At 49.5% G+C, this 21,010-nt stretch overlaps 1 protein-coding gene across 1 annotated transcript in view; it reads right to left on the bottom strand.

Moving 5' to 3' along the window:
* LOC140402554 (basic phospholipase A2 nigexine-like) overlaps window positions 1-15,852 on the bottom strand; it is a 397,963-nt gene extending 382,111 nt beyond the window's left edge. Inside the window, exon 1 of the mRNA XM_072490405.1 lies at window positions 15,807-15,852. Coding sequence (XP_072346506.1) covers window positions 15,807-15,849 — 43 coding nt within the window. The 5' untranslated portion in view covers window positions 15,850-15,852. The remainder of the gene's footprint in view (window positions 1-15,806) is intronic.
* Window positions 15,853-21,010: the final 5,158 nt, after the last annotated feature.

Here is a 21,010-nt window from a genome sequence, read left to right on the forward strand (position 1 = left end):
GGAGGTGAGTATTTGCATTAAAAACACTTACCTTGCAGGAGCAGTCCTTAGAATTTCGGCGGGAGCAGAGTGCAGGGGCCTGTGGGGAGGTGAGTTTTTGATTTAAAAACACTTACTTTGCAGGAGCAGTCCTCAGAATTTCGGCGGGAGAAGAGTGCAGGGGCCTGTCGGGAGGTGAGTTTTTGATTTACAACATAGAACATAGAACATAGAACAATACAGCGCAGTACAGGCCCTTCGGCCCACGATGTTGTACCGAAACAAAAGCCATCTAACCTACACTATGCCATTATCATCCATATGTTTATCCAATAAACGTTTAAATGCCCTCAATGTTGGCGGTTTCACTACTGTAGCAGGTAGGGCATTCCACGGCCTCACTACTCTTTGCGTAAAGAACCTACCTCTGACCTCTGTCATATATCTATTACCCCTCAGTTTAAAGTTATGTCCCACCGTGCCAGCCATATCCATCCGCGGGAGAAGGCTCTCACTGTCCACCCTATCCAACCCCCTGATCATTTTGTATGCCTCTATTAAGTCTCCTCTTAACCTTCTTCTCTCCAACGAAAACAACCTCAAGTCCATCAGCCTTTCCTCATAAGATTTTCCCTCCATACCAGGCAACATCCTGGTAAATCTCCTCTGCACCCGCTCCAAAGCCTCCACGTCCTTCCTATAATGCGGTGACCAGAACTGTACGCAATACTCCAAATGCAGCCGTACCAGAGTTCTGTACAGCTGCAACATGGCCTCCCGACTCCGGAACTCAATCCCTCTACCAATAAAGGCCAACACTCCATAGGCCTTCTTCACAACCCTATCAACCTGGGTGGCAACTTTCAGGGATCTATGTACATGGACACCTAGATCCCTCTGCTCATCCACACTTTCAAGAACTTTACCATTAGCCAAATATTCCGCATTCCTGTTATTCCTTCCAAAGTGAATCACCTCACACTTCTCTACATTAAACTCCATTTTCCACCTCTCAGCCCAGCTCTGCAGCTTATCTATATCCCTCTGTAACCTGCTACATCCTTCCACACTATCGACAACACCACCGACTTTAGTATCGTCTGCAAATTTACTCACCAACCCTTCTGCGCCTTCCTCTAGGTCATTGATAAAAATGACAAATAGCAACGGCCCCAGAACAGATCCTTGTGGTACTCCACTTGTGACTGTACTCCATTCTGAACATTTCCCATCAACCACCACCCTCTGTCTTCTTTCAGCTAGCCAATTTCTGATCCACATCTCTAAATCACCCTCAATCCCCAGCCTCCGTATTTTTTGCAATAGCCTACCGTGGGGAACCTTATCAAACGCTTTGCTGAAATCCATATACACCACATCAACTGCTCTACCCTCGTCTACCTGTTCAGTCACCTTCTCAAAGAACTCAATAAGGTTTGTGAGGCATGACCTACCCTTCACAAAACCATGCTGACTATCCCTGATCATATTATTCCTATCTAGATGATTATAAATCTTGTCTCTTATAATCCCCTCCAAGACTTTACCCACTACAGACATGAGGCTCACCGGTCTATAGTCGCCGGGGTTGTCTCTGCTCCCCTTTTTGAACAAAGTGACCACATTTGCTGTCCTCCAGTCCACTGGCACTATTCCTGTAGCCAATGATGACATAAAAATCAAAGCCAAAGGTCCAGCAAACTCTTCCCTGGCCTCCCAGAGAATACTAGGATAAATCCCATCAGGTCCCGGGGACTTATCTATTTTCAGCCTGTCCAGAATTGCCAACACCTCTTCCCTACGTACCTCAATGCCATCTATTCTATTAGCCTGGGGCTCAGCATTCTCCTCCACAACATTATCTTTTTCCTGAGTGAATACTGACGAAAAATATTCATTTAGTATTTCGCCTATCTCTTCAGACTCCACACACAATTTCCCATCCCTGTCCTTGACTGGTCCTACTCTTTCCCTAGTCATTCGCTTATTCCTGACATACCTATAGAAAGCTTTTGGGATTTCCTTGATCCTTCCTGCCAAATACTTCTCATGTCCCCTCCTTGCTCGTCTTAGCTCTCTCTTTAGATCCTTCCTCGCTACCTTGTAACTATCCATCGCCCCAACCGAAACTTCACACCTCATCTTCACATAGGCCTCCTTCTTCCTCTTAACAAGAGATTCCACTTCCTTGGTAAACCACGGTTCCCTCGCTCGACGCCTTCCTCCCTGTCTGACCAGTACATACTTATCAAGAACACGCAGTAGCTGATCCTTGAACAAGCCCCACTTATCCAGTGTGCCCAACACTTGCAGCCTACTTCTCCACCTTATCCCCCCCAAGTCACGTCTAATGGCATCATAATTGCCCTTCCCCCAGCTATAACTCTTGCCCTGCGGTGTATACTTATCCCTTTCCATCATTAATGTAAACGTCACCGAATTGTGGTCACTGTCCCCAAAGTGCTCTCCTACCTCCAAATCCAACACCTGGCCTGGTTCATTACCCAAAACCAAATCCAACGTGGCCTTGCCTCTTGTTGGCCTGTCAACGTATTGTTTCAGGAAACCCTCCTGCACACACTGTACAAAAAACGACCCATCTATTGTACTCGAACTATATCTTTTCCAGTCAATATTTGGAAAGTTAAAGTCTCCCATAATAACTACCCTGTTACTTTCGCTCTTATCCAGAATCATCTTCGCCATCCTTTCCTCTACATCCCTAGAACTATTAGGAGGCCTATAAAAAACTCCCAACAGGGTGACCTCTCCTTTCCTGTTTCTAACTTCAGCCCATACTCCCTCGGAAGAAGAGTCCCCATCTAGCATCCTCTCCGCCACCGTAATACTGCTCTTGACTAGCAGCGCCACACCTCCCCCTCTTTTGCCTCCTTCTCTGAGCTTACTAAAACACCTAAACCCCGGAACCTGCAACATCCATTCCTGTCCCTGCTCTATCCATGTCTCCGAAATGGCCACAACATCGAAGTCCCAGGTACCAACCCATGCTGCCAGTTCCCCTACCTTGTTTCGTATACTCCTGGCATTGAAGTAGACACACTTCAAACCACCTACCTGAACACTGGCCCCATCCTGCGACGTTAAATCTGTGCTCCTGACCTCTATACTCTCATTCTCCCTTACCCTAAAACTACAATCCATGTTCCCATGCCCCTGCTGCATTAATTTAAACCCCCCCCCAAAGAGCACTAACAAATCTCCCCCCCAGGATATTTGTGCCCCTCAGGTTCAGATGTAGACCATCCTGTCTGTAGAGGTCCCACCTTCCCCAGAAAGAGCCCCAGTTATCCAGAAATCTGAATCCCTCCCGCCTGCACCATCCTGTAGCCACGTGTTTAAATGCTCTCTCTCCCTATTCCTCATCTCACTATCACGTGGCACGGGCAACAACCCAGAGATAACAACTCTGTTTGTTCTAGTTCTGGGCTTCCATCCTAGCTCCCTGAAAGCCTGCCTGACATCCTTGTCCCCTTTCCTACCTATGTCGTTAGTGCCAATGTGGACCACGACTTGGGGCATCTCCCCCTCCCCCTAAGGACCCGGAAAACACGATCCGAGACATCACGTACCCTTGCACCTGGGAGGCAACATACCAAACGTGAGTCTCTCACGCTCCCACAAAATCTCCTGTCTGTGCCCCTGACTATAGAGTCCCCAATTACTAATGCTCTGCTCCTCTCCCCCCTTCCCTTCTGAGCAACAGGGACAGACTCCGTGCCAGAGGCTCGTACCCCATGGCTTACCCCTGGTAAGTCGTCCCCCCCACAAGTATCCAAAGCGGTATACTTGTTTCTCAGGGGAACGACCGCAGGGGATCCCTGCACTGACTGCTTTTTCCCAGTCCGTCTTACAGTTACCCACCTATCTCCAATCTTTGGTTTAACTAATTCCCTGAAGCTGCTATCTATGACCCCTTCTGCCTCCCGAATGATCCGAAGTTCTTCCAACTCCAGCTCCAGTTCCCTAACTCGGTCTTGGAGGAGCTGGAGATGGCAGCACTTCCTGCAGGTAAAATCAGCAGGGACACTACTGCATCCCTCACCTCAAACATCCTGCAGGAGGAACATTGCACACCCTTCCCTGCCATTCCTCCAACTTTCTACCAAGATCTGGCTAACAACTAAATTAAATTTTTTATAAAAAATAATAATAATATAATAAAATATGGTACTTACCTCAGACCAATGGGTTTTATTATTAGGTTAGAGGAGGAGGGCGTGTGGAGACACTACACGTGTAGTGTCTCGGGTTTCCTCTCCACCAGAATTTATTGGTGAGGTCTTCCCAGACGTCCGCGGGTCGACTTCCTGTTCCCGCTAAAACACTAATTTTAAAAAAAATTCTCAGCTCCTGCTGAAACTGACTAACCAGCCAGCTGCACTCCCGCCAAAATCGACTGGCCTGCCCCTGCAAAGACAAGTGCTTTTAAAGGACAGACTTACCTCCCAGCAACCATTTCCGCACTGCTCCCGCTGAAACTGACTCACCAGCTGTTCTCACAACACTTACCTTACAGGAGCAGTCCTCAGAATTTCGGCGTGAGCAGAGTGCAGGGGCCTGTCGGGAGGTGAGTTTTTGTTAAAAACACTTACATTACAGGAGCAGTCCTTAGAATTTCGGCGGGAGCAGAGTGCAGGGGCCTGTCGGGAGGTGAGTTTTTGATTTAAAAACACTTACCTGCTCCCGATTCTGTTCTTCTTTTATTTTTTTTAATATAAGGCGGGAACCGGAAGTTCGACCAGCGGACTTCTGGGAAGGTTCGCCCCACCCCCCCCCCCCCCCCCCCCCCCCCCCCCCCCCCCCCACAACCAATAAATTCTGGTGGAGAGGAAACCCGAGACACTACACGTGTAGTGTCTCCCACCCGCCCTCCTCCTCTAACCTAATAAGACCCATTGGTGTGAGGTAAGTGCCATATTATGTTATTTTTTTTAAAAAAAATTATTTATTAACCAGAACTTGGTTGGAAGTTAGAGGAATGGCAGGGAAGGGAGTGCAATGTTCCTCCTGCAGGATGTTTGAGGTGAGGGATGCCGTTAGTGTCCCTGCTGATTTTACCTGCAGGAAGTGCAGCCATCTCCAGCTCCTCCAAGACCGAGTTAGGGAACTGGAGCTGGAGTTGGAAGAACTTCGGATCATTCGGGAGGGAGAGGGGGTCATAGATAGCAGCTTCAGGGAATTAGTTACACCAAAGATTGGAGATAGATGGGTAACTGTAAGAGGGACTGGGAAGAAGCAGTCAGTGCAGGGATCCCCTGCGGTCGTTCCCCTGAGTAACAAGTATACCGCTTTAGATACTTGTGGGGGGGACGACTTACCAGGGGTAAGCCATGGGGTACGGGCCTCTGGCACGGAGTCTGTCCCTGTTGCTCAGAAGGGAAGGGGGGAGAGGAGCAGAGCATTAGTAATTGGGGACTCGATAGCCAAGGGCACAGACAGGAGATTTTGTGGGAGCGAGAGAGACTCACGTTTGGTATGTTGCCTCCCAGGTGCAAGGGTACGTGATGTCTCGGATCGTGTTTTCCGGGTCGTTAAGGGGGAGGGGGAGCAGCCCCAAGTCGTGGTCCACATTGGCACTAACAACAGAGGTAGGAAAGGGGACAAGGATGTCAGGCAGGCTTTCAGGGAGCTAGGATGGAAGCTCAGAACGAGAACAAACAGAGTTGTTATCTCTGGGTTGTTGCCCGTGCCACGTGATAATGAGATGAGGAATAGGGAGAGAGAGCAATTAAACACGTGGCTACAGGGATGGTGCAGGCGGGAGGGATTCAGATTTCTGGATAACTGGGGCTCTTTCTGGGAAGGTGGGACCTCTACAGACAGGATGGTCTACATCTGAACCTGAGGGGCACAAATATCCTGGGGGGGAGATTTGTTAGTGCTCTTTGGGGGGTTTAAACTAATGCAGCAGGGGCATGGGAACCTGGATTGTCGTTTTAGGGTACGGGAGATTGAGAGTATAGAGAATCTATGATTCTATTTACATGGGTAAGATGGGTATAGAGGGTTATGGGCCAAGTGCGGGCAACTGGGACTAGCTTAATGGTAAAAACTGGGCGGCATGGACTGGTTGGGCCGAAGGGCCTGTTTCCATGCTGTAAACTTCTATGATTCTAGGTCAGGAGCACAGATTTGACTTCGCAGGAGGGGGCCAGTGTTCAGGTAGGTGGTTTGAAGTGTGTCTACTTCAATGCCAGGAGTATACGAAATAAGGTAGGGGAACTGGCAGCATGGGTTGCTACCTGGGACGTCGATGTTGTGGCCATTTCGGAGACATGGGTAGAGCAGGGACAGGAATGGTTGTTGCAGGTTCCGGGGTTTAGGTGTTTTAGTAAGCTCAGAGAAGGAGGCAAAAGAGGGGGAGGTGTGGCGCTGCTAGTCAAGAACAGTATTACGGTGGCGGAGAGGATGCTAGAGGGGGACTCTTCTTCCGAGGTAGTATGGGCTGAGGTTAGAAACAGGAATAGAGAGGTCACCCTGCTGGGAGTTTTCTATCGGCCTCCTAATAGTTCTAGGGATGTAGAGGAAAGGATGGCGAGGATGATCCTGGATAAGAGCGAAAGTAACAGGGTAGTTATTATGGGAGACTTTAACTTTCCAAATATTGACTGGAAAAGATATAGTTCGAGTACATTAGATGGGTCGTTTTTTGTACAATGTGTGCAGGAGGGTTTCCTGACACAATATGTTGACAGGCCAACAAGAGGAGAGGCCACATTGGATTTGGTTTTGGGTAATGAACCAGGCCAGGTGTTCGATTTGGAGGTAGGTGAGCACTTTGGGGACAGTGACCACAATTCGGTGACGTTTACGTTAGTGATGGAAAGGGATAAGTATACCCCGCAGGGCAAGAGTTATAGCTGGGGGAAGGGCAATTATGATGCCATTAGACATGACTTGGGAGGGGTAGGTTGGAGAAGTAGGCTGCAAGTGTTGGGCACACTGGATAAGTGGAGCTTGTTCAAGGAACAGCTACTGCGTGTTCTTGATAAGTACGTACCGGTCAGGCAGGGAGGAAGGCGTCGAGCGAGGGAACCGTGGTTTACCAAAGAAGTGGAATCTCTTGTTAAGAGGAAGAAGGAGGCCTATGTGAAGATGAGGTGTGAAGTTTCAGTTGGGGCGCTTGATAGTTACAAGGTAGCGAGGAAGGATCTAAAGAGAGAGCTAAGACGAGCAAGGAGGGGACATGAGAAGCATTTGGCAGGTAGGATCAAGGAAAACCCAAAAACTTTCTATAGGTATGTCAGGAATAAACGAATGACTAGGGTAAGAGTAGGGCCAGTCAAGGACAGGGAGGGGAAGTTGTGTGTGGAGTCTGAAGAGATAGGCGAGATACTAAATGAATATTTTTCGTCAGTATTCACTCAGGAAAAAGATAATGTTGTGGAGGAGAATGCTGAGGCTCAGGCTATTAGAATAGATGGCATTGAGGTACGTAGGGAAGAGGTGTTGGCAATTCTGGACAGGCTGAAAATAGATAAGTCCCCGGGGCCTGATGGGATTTATCCTAGGATTCTCTGGGAAGCCAGGGAAGAGATTGCTGAGCCTTTGGCTTTGAGTTTTATATCATCATTGGCTACAGGAATAGTGCCAGAGGACTGGAGGATAGCAAATGTGGTCCCTTTGTTCAAGAAGGGGAGCAGAGACAACCCCGGCAACTATAGTCCGGTGAGCCTCACGTCTGTTGTGGGTAAAGTCTTGGAGGGGATTATAGGAGACAAGATTTATCATCATCTAGATAGGAATAATATGATTCGGGATAGTCAGCATAGCTTAGTGAAGGGTAGGTCATGCCTCACAAACCTTATCGAGTTCTTTGAGAAGGTGACTGAACAGGTAGACGAGGGTAGAGCAGTTGATGTGGTGTATATGGATTTCAGTAAAGTGTTTGATAAGGTTCCCCACGGTAGCTATTGCATAAAATACGAAGGTTGGGGATTGAGGGTGATTTAGAGATGTGGATCAGAAATTGGCTAGCTGAAAGAAGACAGAGGGTGGTGGTTGATGGGAAATGTTCCGAATGGAGTTCAGTTACAAGTGGTGTACCACAAGGATCTGTTCTGGGGCCGTTGCTGTTTGTCATTTTTATAAATGACATAGAGGAGGGTGCAGAAGGGTCGGTGAGTAAATTTGCAGACGACACTAAAGTCGGTGGTGTTGACGACAGTGCGGAAGGATGTTGCAGGTTTCAGAGGGACATAGATAAGCTGCAGAGCTGAGCTGAGAGGTGGCAAATAGAGTTTAATGTAGAGAAGTGTGAGGTGATTCACTTTGGAGGGAATAACAGGAATGCGGAATATTTGGCTAATGGTAAAATTCTTGGAAGAGTGGATGAGCAGAGGGATCTCGATGTCTATGTACATAGATCCCTGAAAGTTGCCACCCAGGTTGATAGGGTTGTGAAGAAGGCCTATGGTGTGGTGGCCTTTATTGGTAGAGGGATTGAGTTCCGGAGTCAAGAGGTCATGTTGCAGCTGTACAATACTCTGGTACGGCCGCATTTGGAGTATTGCGTGCAGTTCTGGTCACCTCATTATAGGAAGGACGTGGAGGCTTTGGAACAGGTGCAGAGGAGATTTACCAGGATGTTGCCTGGTATGGAGGGAAAGTCTTATGAGGAAAGGCTGATGGACTTGAGGTTGTTTTCGTTGGAGAGAAGAAGGTTAAGAGGAGACTTAATAGAGGCATACAAAATGATCAGAGGGTTAGATCGGGTTGACAGTGAGAGCCTTCTCCCGCGGATGGAAATGGTTAGCACGAGGGGACATAGCCTTAAACTGAGGGGTAATAGATATAGGACAGAGGTCAGAGGTAGGTTCTTCACGCAAAGAGTGGTGAACTTGTGGAATGCCCTACCTGCTACAGTAGTGAACTCGCCAACATTGGGGGCATTTAAAAGTTTATTGGATAAGCATATGGATGATAATGGCATAGTGTAGGTTAGATGGCTTTTGTTTTTTGACTTCCCATGTCGGAGCAACATCGTGGGCCGAAGGGCCTGGACTGCACTGTATCGTTCTATGTTCTATGTTCTAAATGGAAAAGTATTTCTTAAAGCAAAACAATGTTTATTCTATGAACTCAAGTTAAACCTTTTAAAACATACAGTGAACATGTTAGCAACACAGAACATAGAACATTGCAGCGCAGTACAGGCCCTTCGACCCTCAATGTTGCGCCGACCTGGGAAACCACTCTCAAGCCCATCTACATTATTCCCTTATCGTCCATATGTCTATCCAATGACCATTTGAATGCCCTTAGTGTTGGCAAGTCCACTACTGTTACAGGCTGGGCATTCCACGCCCTTACTACTCTCTGAGTAAAGAACCTACCTCTGACATCTGTCTTATATCTATCTCCCTCTCAACTTAAAGCTATGTCCCCTCGTGCTAGACATCACCATCGAGAGGAAAAAGGCTCTCACTGTCCACCCTATCCAACCGTCTGATCATCTTGTGTGCCTCAATTAAGTCACCTCTTAACCTTCTTGTCTCTAACGAAAACAGCCTCAAGTCCCTCAGCCTTCCCTCATAAGATCTTCCCCCCATACCAGGCAACATCCTGGTAAATCTCCTCTGCACCCTTTCCAATGCTTCCACATCCTTCCTATAATTCGGCGACCAGAATTGCACGCAATACTCCAAATGTGGCCACACCAGAGTTCTGTACAGCTGCAACATGACCTCATGGCTCCGAAACTCAATCCCTCTACCAATAAAAGCTAACACACCGTACGCCTTCTGAACAACCCTCTCAACCTGGGTGGCAACTTTCAGGGATCTATGTACATGGACACCGAGATCTCTCTGCTCATACACACTGCCAAGAATCTTACCATTAGCCCAGTACTCTGTCTTCCTGTTATTCCTTCCAAAATGAATTACCTCACACTTTTCTGCATTAAACTCCATTTACCACCTCTCAGCCCAGCGCTGCAGCTTAAGTCCCTCTGTAACTTGTAACATCCTTCCGCACTGTCCACAACTCCACCCTCTTTTGTGTCATCTGCAAATTTACTCACCCATCCTTCTACGCCCTCCTCCAGGTCATTTATAAAAATGACAAACAGCAGTGGCCCCAAAACAGATCCTTGTGGTACACCAATAGTAACTGGACTCCAGTCTGAACAATTCCCATCAACCACCACACTTTGTCTTCTTCCAGCTAGCCAATTTCTGATCCAAACTGCTAAATCACCCTGAATCCCATGCCTCAGTATTTTCTGCAGTAGCCTACCGTGGGGAACCTTATCAAATGCTTTACTGAAGTCCATTTACACCATATCAACTGCTTTACCCTCATCCACCTGTTTGGTCACCTTCTCAAAGAACTCAATAAGGTTTGTGAGGCACGACCTACCCTTCACAAAACCGTGTTGACTAACTCTAATCAAATTATTCCTTTCCAGATGATTATACATCCTATCTCTGATAAACCTTTCCAAGATTTTGCCCACGACAGAAGTAAGGCTCACTGGTCTATAGTTACCGGGTTGTCTCTACTCCCCTTCTTGAACACGGGGACTACATTTGCTATCCTCCAGTCTTCTGGCATTATTCCTGGAGACAAAGATGATTTTAAGATCAAAGACAAAGGCTCAGCAATCTCCTCCCTAGCTTCCTAGAGAATCCTAGGATAAATCCCATCTGGCTCAGGGGATTTATCTATTTTCACACTTTCCAGAATTGCTAACACCTCCTCCTTATGAACGTAACAGCCTCCCCGAACAGGCGCTGGAATGTGGCGACTAGGGTCTTTTCACAGTAACTTCATTTGAAGCCTACTTGTGACAATAAGCTATTTTCATTTTTCATTCTAGTCTAGTAGTCTGAATCTCAATATTCTCCTCGACAACATTGTCTTTTTCCTGTGTGACTACTGATGAAAAATATTCATTTAGCACCTCTCCTATCTCCTCGGACTCCAAGTACAACTTCCCACGACTGTCCTTGACTGGCCCTACTCTTACCCTAGTCATTCGTTTATTCCTGACATATCTATAGAAAGCTTTAGGGTTATCCTTGATCCTACCTGCCAAAGACTTCTCATGTCCCCTCCTGGCTCTTCTTAGCTCTCTCTTTAGGTCCTTCCTAGCTAACTTGTAACTCTCAAGCGCCCTAACTGAACCTTCATGTCTCATCTTTACATAAGCCTCCTTCGTCCTCTTGACAAGTGTTTTGACTGCTTTAGTAAACCACGGTTCCCTTGCTCGACCACTTCCTCCCTGCCTGACATGTTACTTGTCAAGGACACGCAGTAGCTGTCCCTTGAACAAGCTCCACATTTCCATTGTGCCCATCCCCTGCAGTTTCGTCTCCATCCGATGCATCCTAAGTTTTGCCTCATCGCATCATAATTGCCTTTCCCCCAGATATAACTCTTGTCCTGCGGTATATACCAATCCCTTTCCATCACTAAAGTAAACATAATCAAATTGTGGTCACTATCACCAAAGTGCTCACCTACCTCCAAATCTAACACCTGTCCTGGTTCATTACCCAGTACCAAATCCAATATGGCCTCGCCTCTCATTGGCCTATCTACATACTGTGTCAGGAAACCCTCCTGCACACATTGGACAAAAACGGACCCATCTAAAGTATTCGAACTATAGCGTTTCCAGTCAATAGTTGGGAAGTTAAAGTCCCCCATAACAACTACCGTGTTGCTTTCGCTCCTATCCAGTATCATCTTTGCAATCCTTTCCTCTACATCTCTGGAACTTTTTGGATGTCTATAGAAAACCCCTAAAAGGGTGACCTCTCCTTTCCTGTTTCTAACCTCAGCCCATACTACCTCAGGAGACGAGTCCTCATCAAACGTCCTTTCTGCCACCGTAATACTGTCCTTGACTAACAATGCCACCCCTCCCCGTCTTTTACCACCTTCCCTGAGCTGACTGAAATATCTAAACCCCGGCACCTGCAACAGCCATTCCTGTCCCTGCTCTATCCATGTCTCCGAAATGGCCACAACATCGAAGTCCCAGGTACCGCAAGTTCACTCACCTTATTCCGGATGCTCCTGGCATTGAAGAAGACACACTTTAAACCACCTTCCTGCCTGCCGGTACACTCCTGCAACTTTGTAACCTTACTCATGACCTCACTACTCTCAACCTCCTGTATACTGGAGCTACAATTCAGATTCGCAAGCCCCTGCTGAACTAGTTTAAACCCACCCGAAGAGCATTAGCAAATTTCCCCCCCAGGATATTGGTACCCCTCTGGTCCAGGTGTAGACCATCCCGTTTGTAGAGGTCCCACTGACCCCAGAATGAGCCCCAATTATCCAGAAATCTGAAACCCTCCCTCCTGCACCATCCCTGTAGCCACGTGTTCAACTCCTCTCTCTCCCTATTCCTCATCTCGCTATCGCGTGGCACGGGTAACAACCCAGAGATAATAACTCTGTTGTCCATCGTCTAAGTTTTCATCCTAGCTTCCTGAATTCCTGCCTTACATCCCTATCCCTTTTCCTACCTACGTCGTTGGTACCTATGTGGACCACGACTTGGGGCTGCTCCCACTGCCCCTTAAGAATCCCAAAAACACGATCTGAGACATCACGCGCCCTGGCACCTGGGAGGCAACACACCGACCGCGAGTCTCTCTCTTTCCCACAGAATCTTCTATCTATCCCCCTAACTATGGAGTCTCCAATGACTAATGCTCTACTCCTCTCCCCCCTTCCCTTCTGAGCAACAGGGACAGACTCTGTGCCAGAGACCTGTACCCCATGGCTTAACCCTGGTAAGTCCCCCCCCCAACAGTATCCAAAGTGGTATACTTGTTACTAAGGGGAACGGCCACAGGGGATCCCTGCACTGACTGCTTCCTCCCAGCCCCTCTCACCGTCATCCATCTATCTTTATTCTTCGGAGTAACTACATCTCTGAAGCTGCTATCTATGACCACCTCTGCCTCCCGAATGATCCGAAGTTCATCCAACTCCAGCTCCAGTTCCCTAACGCGGTTTCTGAGGAGCTGGAGATGGGTGCACTTCCCACAGATGAAAACAGCAGGGACACTGACGGTGTCCCTCACCTCAATCATTCTGCAGGAGGAACATTGCACTGCCTTCCCTGCCATCCCCTCTGGATAAAAATAAAGAAAAAGAAAGAGCTTACCTGTTATTCACTCCCCTTCTCAGCAAGCACTCACTCAGCAAACTCTGCACCCTGCACGATAACACCTGAGGGAAAATAAAAGAAAAAATACTTACCAGTCACCAGCCAATCCCTTACCTGCAGGCTGTAACGTCACGGTTCAACTTATTTTTACTTCTAATGAAATGAAATGAAAATCGCTTATTGTCACAAGTAGGCTTCAAATGAAGTTACTGTGAAAAGCCCCTAGTCACCACATTTCAGCGCCTGTTCAGGGAGGCTGTTATGGAAATCGAACCATGCTGCTGGCCTGCCTTGGTCTGCTTTCAAAGCCAGCAATTTAGCCCTGTGCTCTACCTGCCCTCGAGACTTCCTCTTTATCTTTACGGCGGTTGTTTTATTTTTGGTTAGAGGAGGGGGAAGGGAGGGAAACACTGAAAAAGTTTCGGGTTTAAGTGTCACTTGACAACAGCTCCTCCACAAACCACCTTCAAGTTAGGATATATGCAAATTTCCCTTGCAACAGCCAATCAGCAGCTCCACTCTACTGCCCTCTGCTGGATGCTTGTCTTCACTTGAACAGCTCGGGTCTGATGCTCAGGTACACGTCAAGTTAGGGTGCGCACACGGACATGTGCAAATTTCCCCTGCAACAGCCAATCAGCAGCTCCGCTCCACTGCCCTCTGTGGGATGCTTGTCTTCACTTGAACAGCTAGGGTCTCTTGCTCAGGCACACCTTCAAGTTAGGGTGAGCACACGGACGTATGCAAATCTCCCCACAACAGCCAATCAGCAGCTCCGCTCTACTGCCCTCTGCTGGATATTAATTCAACCATTAATTCAAATACAACTGCCAAAGCCTACAACACTAAGTAAACCTTTAAGCTTTCCTTTTTAACATCCATACGACTTAAAAACAAAACCTTTATCAGAAGCACATCAGGTTAAAGTCACTACTGAAAACATTTATAATTCTGAATTCACCAAATGATCAAGAGATAGACTTTTGATGGCAGAGAGAACAGCAGTACACCTGCTTGGTCTGGCTTCAGCTCCAACACTGAAAACGAAACTAAAACACTCCCTGCAGTCTGCTCAAAAACAAAAGTAAAAAGCTGACAGACAGCCCAGCTCCACCCACACTCTGACATCACTGCAGTTGTACACACCCATTTCTTAAATGTACTCTCACTACAGATATTTTTATACACACACATTTATAAACACCCATTTCTTAAAGGTACTCTCACATGACAAGTAGCGGAACCCCTCCACCCCTTTTACATCCCCCTCTAGCCCACCTGAAACATCTAAATCCTGGAACCTTTAGCTGCCAATCCTGTCCTTCCCTCAACCAGGTCGCTGCAATGGCAACAACATCATAGTTCCAAGTACTAATCCAAACTCTAAATTCATCTGCCTTACCTGTTATACTTATTGCATTAAAACATATGTACTTCGGGCCACCAGTCCCACTGTTTTCAGCAACATCTCCCTGTCTGCTCTTCCTCAGAGCCAAACTGGCCCTATTCCCTCGTTCTCCTTCAATGTTTGAACCTTCTGACCTATTGCTCCGATACCCACCCGCCTGCCATACTAGTTTAAACCCTCCGGTGTGACACTAGCAAACCTCGCGGCCAGGATATGTAGGCCTCCCCAGTTTAGATGAAACCCATCCTTCTTATATAGGTCACACCTGCCCCAGAAGAGCTCCCAGTGGTCCAGATAACGGAAACTCTCCCTCCTACACCAGCTGTTTAGCCACTTGTTTAGCTGCTCTATCTTCCTATTTCTAGCCTCACTGGCACGTGGTACAGGGAGTAATCCCGAGATTACAACCCTAGAGGTCCTGTCTTTTAACTTTCTGCCCAGCTCCCTGAACTCCTGGATACAGAGTAAAGCTCCATCTACACTGTCCCCATCAAACACTCCCAGGGCAGGTACAGCATGGGCTTAGATACAGAGTAAAGCTCCCTCTACACTGTCCCCAGCAAACACTCCCAGGACAGGTACAGCACGGGGTTAGATACAGAGTAAAGCTCCCTCTACACTGTCCCCATCAAACACTCCCAGGACAGGTACAGCACAGGGTTAGATACAGAGTAAAGCTCCCTCTACACTATCCCCAGCAAACACTCCCACGACAGGTACAGCACAGGGTTAGATACAGAGTAAAGCTCCCTCTACACTATCCCCAGCAAACACTCCCACGACATGTACAGCATGGGGTTAGATACAGAGTAAAATCCCCTCTACTCTGTCCCCATCAAACACTCCCAGGACAGGTGCAGCACGGGGTTAGATACAGGGTAAAGCTCCCTCTACACTGTCCCCATCAAACACTCCCAGGACAGGTACAGCACGGGGTTAGATACAGAGTAAAGCTCCCTCTACACTGTCCCCATCAAACACTCCCAGGACAGGTACAGCACGGGGTTAGATACAGAGTAAAGCTCCCTCTGCACTGTCCCCATCAAACACTCCCAGGACAGGTACAGCACGGGGTTAGATACAGAGTAAAGCTCCCTCTACACTGTCCCATCAAACACTCCCAGGACAGGTATTCACATTTCTTTTAGCTTCTTTCTCATTGACAATTCCCTGTTCTGAATTACCCCAGTTTTGGGTGCTGCCTCACTTGCTGTTCCCCCCACTCCTACAGCACATCCCTGAGGTCCCCAGTTGATCACTTACCTCCGAGCACGATGAGGATGGCAGTGAGTTTCGGGGACTCCATGACTTCTCGTTTCCTCCGAGTGATCGATGTTTGTCTCTCCGTGGCTCTGCCTCTTTTATTCGGCTCTCGGGGAGGTTACAACCCAGATTACCTCAGCAAATGCAAATAGGGTGAAGAATCCTCGGCTGCTGATTCAGATATTTTGCTGTTGTCCAACAGGTGAGAGGTTTGAGGAACCTGTTATTCTGGTGCGGGGCTTGTAGGCTTGGATTCTCTGAGCAAAATACTGAGAAGTGAGGACATCTGGAAAGTGTCACTTTATAGGTTGCACTCAGCTATCAGCACTCAGACCGAGTCACTCAGCTGTAAGTCCAGCACAATTCCCACTCCAATTTATTCAGTCACAATGATCAGATTAATGATGTCCCTCATCTATCGGAGTGTGAATTTACTGACCGAGTTGTGTCGCTCTGCGTCCCAGTAAATGTGTCCCAGGAAAGGTCCCTATTTTACTGGAGTTAGATTCCTGGGAAAACATGGATTGTTGGATTTGGTCAGCTTTGTGACAGGTTGACTTCCGGTGGTGTTATGTAGGGGGAAGATGTAGGTTATGTAGGGGACAGCACGGTGGCACAGTGGTTAGCACTGCTGCCTCACAGCGCCAGCGCCGAGGGTTCAATTCCAGCCTTGGGTGACTGTCTGTGCGGCGTTTGCACTGTCTCCCCGTGTCTGCGTAGGTTACCTCCGGGTGCTCCAGTTTCCTCCCACAGCTCAAATTCAGGCAGGTTAAGTGGATTGGCCGTGATAAATTGTCCCTTAGTGTCCAGGGATGTATCGGTTAGGCGAGGTTATGGGGTGATAGGGATAGGCACAGGGAATGGGCCTCAGTAGAGTGACCTTTCAGAGGGTTGCAAACTCGATGGGCTGAATGGCCCCCTGTGCACTGAGGAATTCTCTGGTTCTGAGGCAGTCGCGAGGCGGCTCCCGCTCGGGTTCTGTTCTTTTATTTCTTTTCGCTTAGTTTCAGGGGGTATCTTTGTTTAAAACCCACTTGTTTGATGGAATAAGGAACCTACACAGGTGAAATGCCCAGAAAACCCAGGGGGGAAAAGGCTGAAAGTAGAAGTTCATCGACTGAATCGGACCCTCTCGGGGCTCGTCGGTGGAGAAAATGGCGGAGGCAGCCTCTGTGACTCCGGCCCCTCCACTAACGGCCGAGATGTCTCCTCGCACCTTGGCAGCGGAATGTGACAAACACTGGCGGCTTGTGTCGCGGAACCTCCACAAATCGATGGAAGAGGCCTTGGCTCCCATTTGTTTGGCGTTGGAGAGGACCATCGAAACGGTAACGGTGCACGGTGACACAGAGCGAGGCACGGAGGTGGCCCTCTCGAGGCTCAGTGACCAGGGCCGGGATTCTCCGGTATCCGGCGGGCGGGCCGTACCGGAGCCAAAGAGCGGCGTGAACCACTCCGGCGTGGGCCGCCCGGAAGGTGCGGAATCCTCCGGCCAGCGGGAGTTGGCGCATGTGCAGGAGCGCCAGCGTGTTCCCAGAACCACTGGCGTGATTCCTGCGCATGGACAGGGGGTTTCTTCTCCGCGCCGGCCATGGTGGAACTTTACAGAGGCCGGCGCGGAGGGAAAGAGTGCCCCCACGGCACAGGCCCGCCCGCAGAGTGGGCCCCGATCGCGGGCCAGGCCACTATAGGGGGCCTCCCCCCCAGGGCCGGATCCTCCCGCGGCCCCCCGAGGACTCCTCAGACCGCCCTCAGAGAAAGGTCTCGCCGGTACGGACCTGGTCTAATCCACGCCGGCGGGACTGGCCAAAAACGTGCGGCCGCTCGGCCCATCGGGGACCTGAGAATCGCCGGCGGGGCACCACTGCCAACGGTCCCCGACCGGCGCAGCGCGATCCCCGCCCCCGCCAAAAACCCAACGCTGGAGAATTCGGCAGCCCCCGTCGGAGCCGCGGGGCGGGATTTACGCCGCTCCCCGGCGATTTTCCGACCCGGCGGGGGGTCAGAGAATCCCGCCCCAGATCTCCTCTCTGGAAGCGGAGACGTCTCTGATGGCCGATCTGAATAAAGTGCTGAAGGACAAAGTGAATGATTTGGAGAATTGTTCCAGGAGCCAAAATACCCGAATTGTGGGGGTGTCAGAGGGGATGGATGGCCAACTCCCATTTTCTACGAAGATGTTTGGGGAGATTGTGGGGTGGGGTAGACTCAGCTCCCCCCCCACCCACCAGCCTCCCACCGTCCCCTCCCCAACCCCGCCCTCGTTCTGGGGCGCGACCATCAGACTCGTTAAGTGGTTGGGGGAAACTCAATCTATGTTGGATATAAGGTCGGCCAGTTCAGCACCAACCTGTTAAGACCCGGCTGGGTCTTACCGGGAGCTGTGTATTGTGGCCTGTGTATCATTGACTCCTGAGGTTTAATTCAGCCTCTCTGACTAGGCCTGAATTCAAGACCCTCAAGTCCCCAAGAAGGTTTATTTTGAAGAGAGAGAGAGCGAGAGAGGGAGGGGGACAGAAACGTGAATGAGAATGTTTCAAAAATAAATGAATGGATTGACTTGTAAAGTAAGTGGGAGAAGTCACCGGAGGCTGGACTTAAAGTTGTTTAACACGAGGCTGCATTCTGGATTAATGCTGCTGGTTTAGACCTTTTATCGGGTCTAACTACTGTAATTTAATACGGCCAAAAATGCAAAATTTTTTTGTTGTTGTTTTTTTACTTTTTTTATAATTGGGTTTTTAATTCTGTTTTTTGTGAATGATGACCTGCTACGTTTATCTACAGTAGTGATAAATCTATTAAATAGATAAATTTATCTACAGCTGCGATTTGTTGGACCAGTCTGCTGAGGCTCGATCAGTCTAGAATGTTATTTTTGGGAGGGGCAGGGGGTTAGCTGAGGCAGGAGGCAGTCTGCTGGCTTGGGGTGTGTGGTATTATCAGGTATTGCAGTACCCGAGAGGCTGTTGACTATTGGGTAAACCTAGGAGTTTACCATTGGCTGTTTGGTATGTAGCTCCGCCCTGACAGGCGGGGTATAAGAACCGGTGCTGTCCCAGCAGCCCTCATTCTGTACCGAAGCTGCTGGGGAACAGATCTAGTCTACTAAAGCCTTCAGTTATGTTACAACCTCGGCTTTGAGTTAATTGATCGTGCATCAGGGGGGTAGGCAGCAGGTATGAAGGGGGCGGGAAAGGGGTAGGGAGCTAACCGGGATCAGGTGATTTTCTTTGTCTCAACCATTGGGTGGGGCAGGAGGCCATCTTAGGTGTGCCTGAGGCCTAAGGAACCGGTGATGACGGTATGATGCATTGCGGTGGTAATGGCTGACTTGAGTGTGAAGGGGGGTGAGAGGCCTCAGACAGAGTTAGTCACCTGGAATGTGCGAGGCCTGCGGGCGGGGGAGGGGGGGTTGGGACCTGTAAATGGGGTGAGGGCTTTTGCACATTTAAAGAGTCTGGGGGCCGATGTGGTGTTTTTACAAGAGGCTCACATGTGGGTACGGGACCCCTCTAGGCTCCGGAAATCCTGGGCGAGCCAGGTGTTTCACTCGGGCTTTGATAGTCGGGCCCGGGAGGTGGTGATCTTAATTAATAAGAGAGATTGGTTCCGGGGGGGAGGGTTATAGCTGATCGGGGTGGACGGTACGTGATGGTAGCAGGGGCATTAGAGGAGATGTCGGTGGTTCTGGTGAATGTGAGCGCCCTGAATTGGGACGATGTGTCGTTTATGAAACGGCTGCTGGCTACAGTGCCGGATATGGAGACCCACCAATTGAATTTAGACGGGATTTAAACTGTGTGTTGGACCCGAAGGTGCATCGCTCCAGGCCGAAATCCTTGGTCCCGGCAGGAATGGTGAAGGTATTATCTGCATTTATGGAGGTGATGGAGGGCGGGGGGAATGTCGGTGGGGGGGCAGATCTGTGGCAGTTTACACGCCCTGGGGAGAAGGAGCTCTCATTTTTTTATTTGGTACACAAGGGGCTGGATTCTCCCGTCGCCGACGGCAAAATCGGGTTCGGCGATCGGCCGGAGAATCAAAGTCCCCGACCGAATCGGGGGCGGCGCAGCTTTCGCGATGCTCCGCCCTAAAGCGGCGTATGGACACCCTCAGGACATTGCCTGAGGCCCACCCCCCGATGCTCCGCCCCGACCAGCCGAGGTCCCGACGCCGTTGGTCGATGTTGTCTCGGAGGGGGGGGGAGGTTAGACGGAGGGTGCTGTCGGACTTGGGGTTCTGTGTGAGGATTCCGAGGGCCATACGGGAGTCTGTGGAACATAATGATAATGAGGAGGTCTCACTCAAATTTGTGGGAGGGGCTGAAGGTGGTGATCGGGGAGAGATCAGAGAGTTTAAGGCACATGTGGACAGGGAGGCGAGGGAAGAGCGACAGAAACAGGTGGATGAGATTCTCGGGGAGGGTCGTAGGTGAGTGAGGGACACGACCCCGGAGTTTTAGGCATGCAGGAAAAATCTGCAAATGCAGTTTGACTTGCTGTCCACGGACAGGGCTCTTCGGCAATTGAGGCGGGTGAATGGGGCGGTGTATGAGTATGGGGAGAAGGCCAGCCCTGTCTTGGGCCTGGAGGAGATTCAGATAGCGTTGAAACACATGCAGGCAGGGAAGGCACCGGGGCCGGATGGGTTTCCGATGGAATTTTAAAAGAAGTTTTCGGATCAGTTCGGTCGCTGTTGCTGGGCATGTTTAGGGACTCTTTGGCACGGGACACCCTCTCAGAGACATTGGAGCAGGGGTCTATCTCGCTGCCTCTGAAAAAGTATAAGGACCCCACCGAGTGTGGCCGTGTTGCCCGATCTTCCTGTTAGCCTCGTACCCGATGTAACCGAAAAGACCTCAGGCTCCTGGTGTTGGTGCAAATACTGGAAAACGGGGCCGCACCCACGACACAAAGCCAGGTCCAAACCCAAACTTCTCCAACTCCGTGAAAAGGTGCCCCCACTCCACCCGGTCAAACACCTTCTCCGTGACCAATGATACAATTATCTCCGGTCCCGGCCTGGCCGCAGGGTCAGCGCCACATTCAACAACCGCCGCACATTAGAAACAGACAGAGAAAATAGAAGCAGGAGGAGGCCATTCGGCCCTTCGAGCCTGCTCCACCATTCATTATGATCATGGCTGATCATCACGTTCAATACCCTGATCTGCCTCCCCCCCCCCACCCCCCCACCCCCAC

This window comes from Scyliorhinus torazame, chromosome 25 (genome assembly GCF_047496885.1).
Source record: "Scyliorhinus torazame isolate Kashiwa2021f chromosome 25, sScyTor2.1, whole genome shotgun sequence".
NCBI classification, from domain to species: Eukaryota; Metazoa; Chordata; class Chondrichthyes; order Carcharhiniformes; family Scyliorhinidae; genus Scyliorhinus; species Scyliorhinus torazame.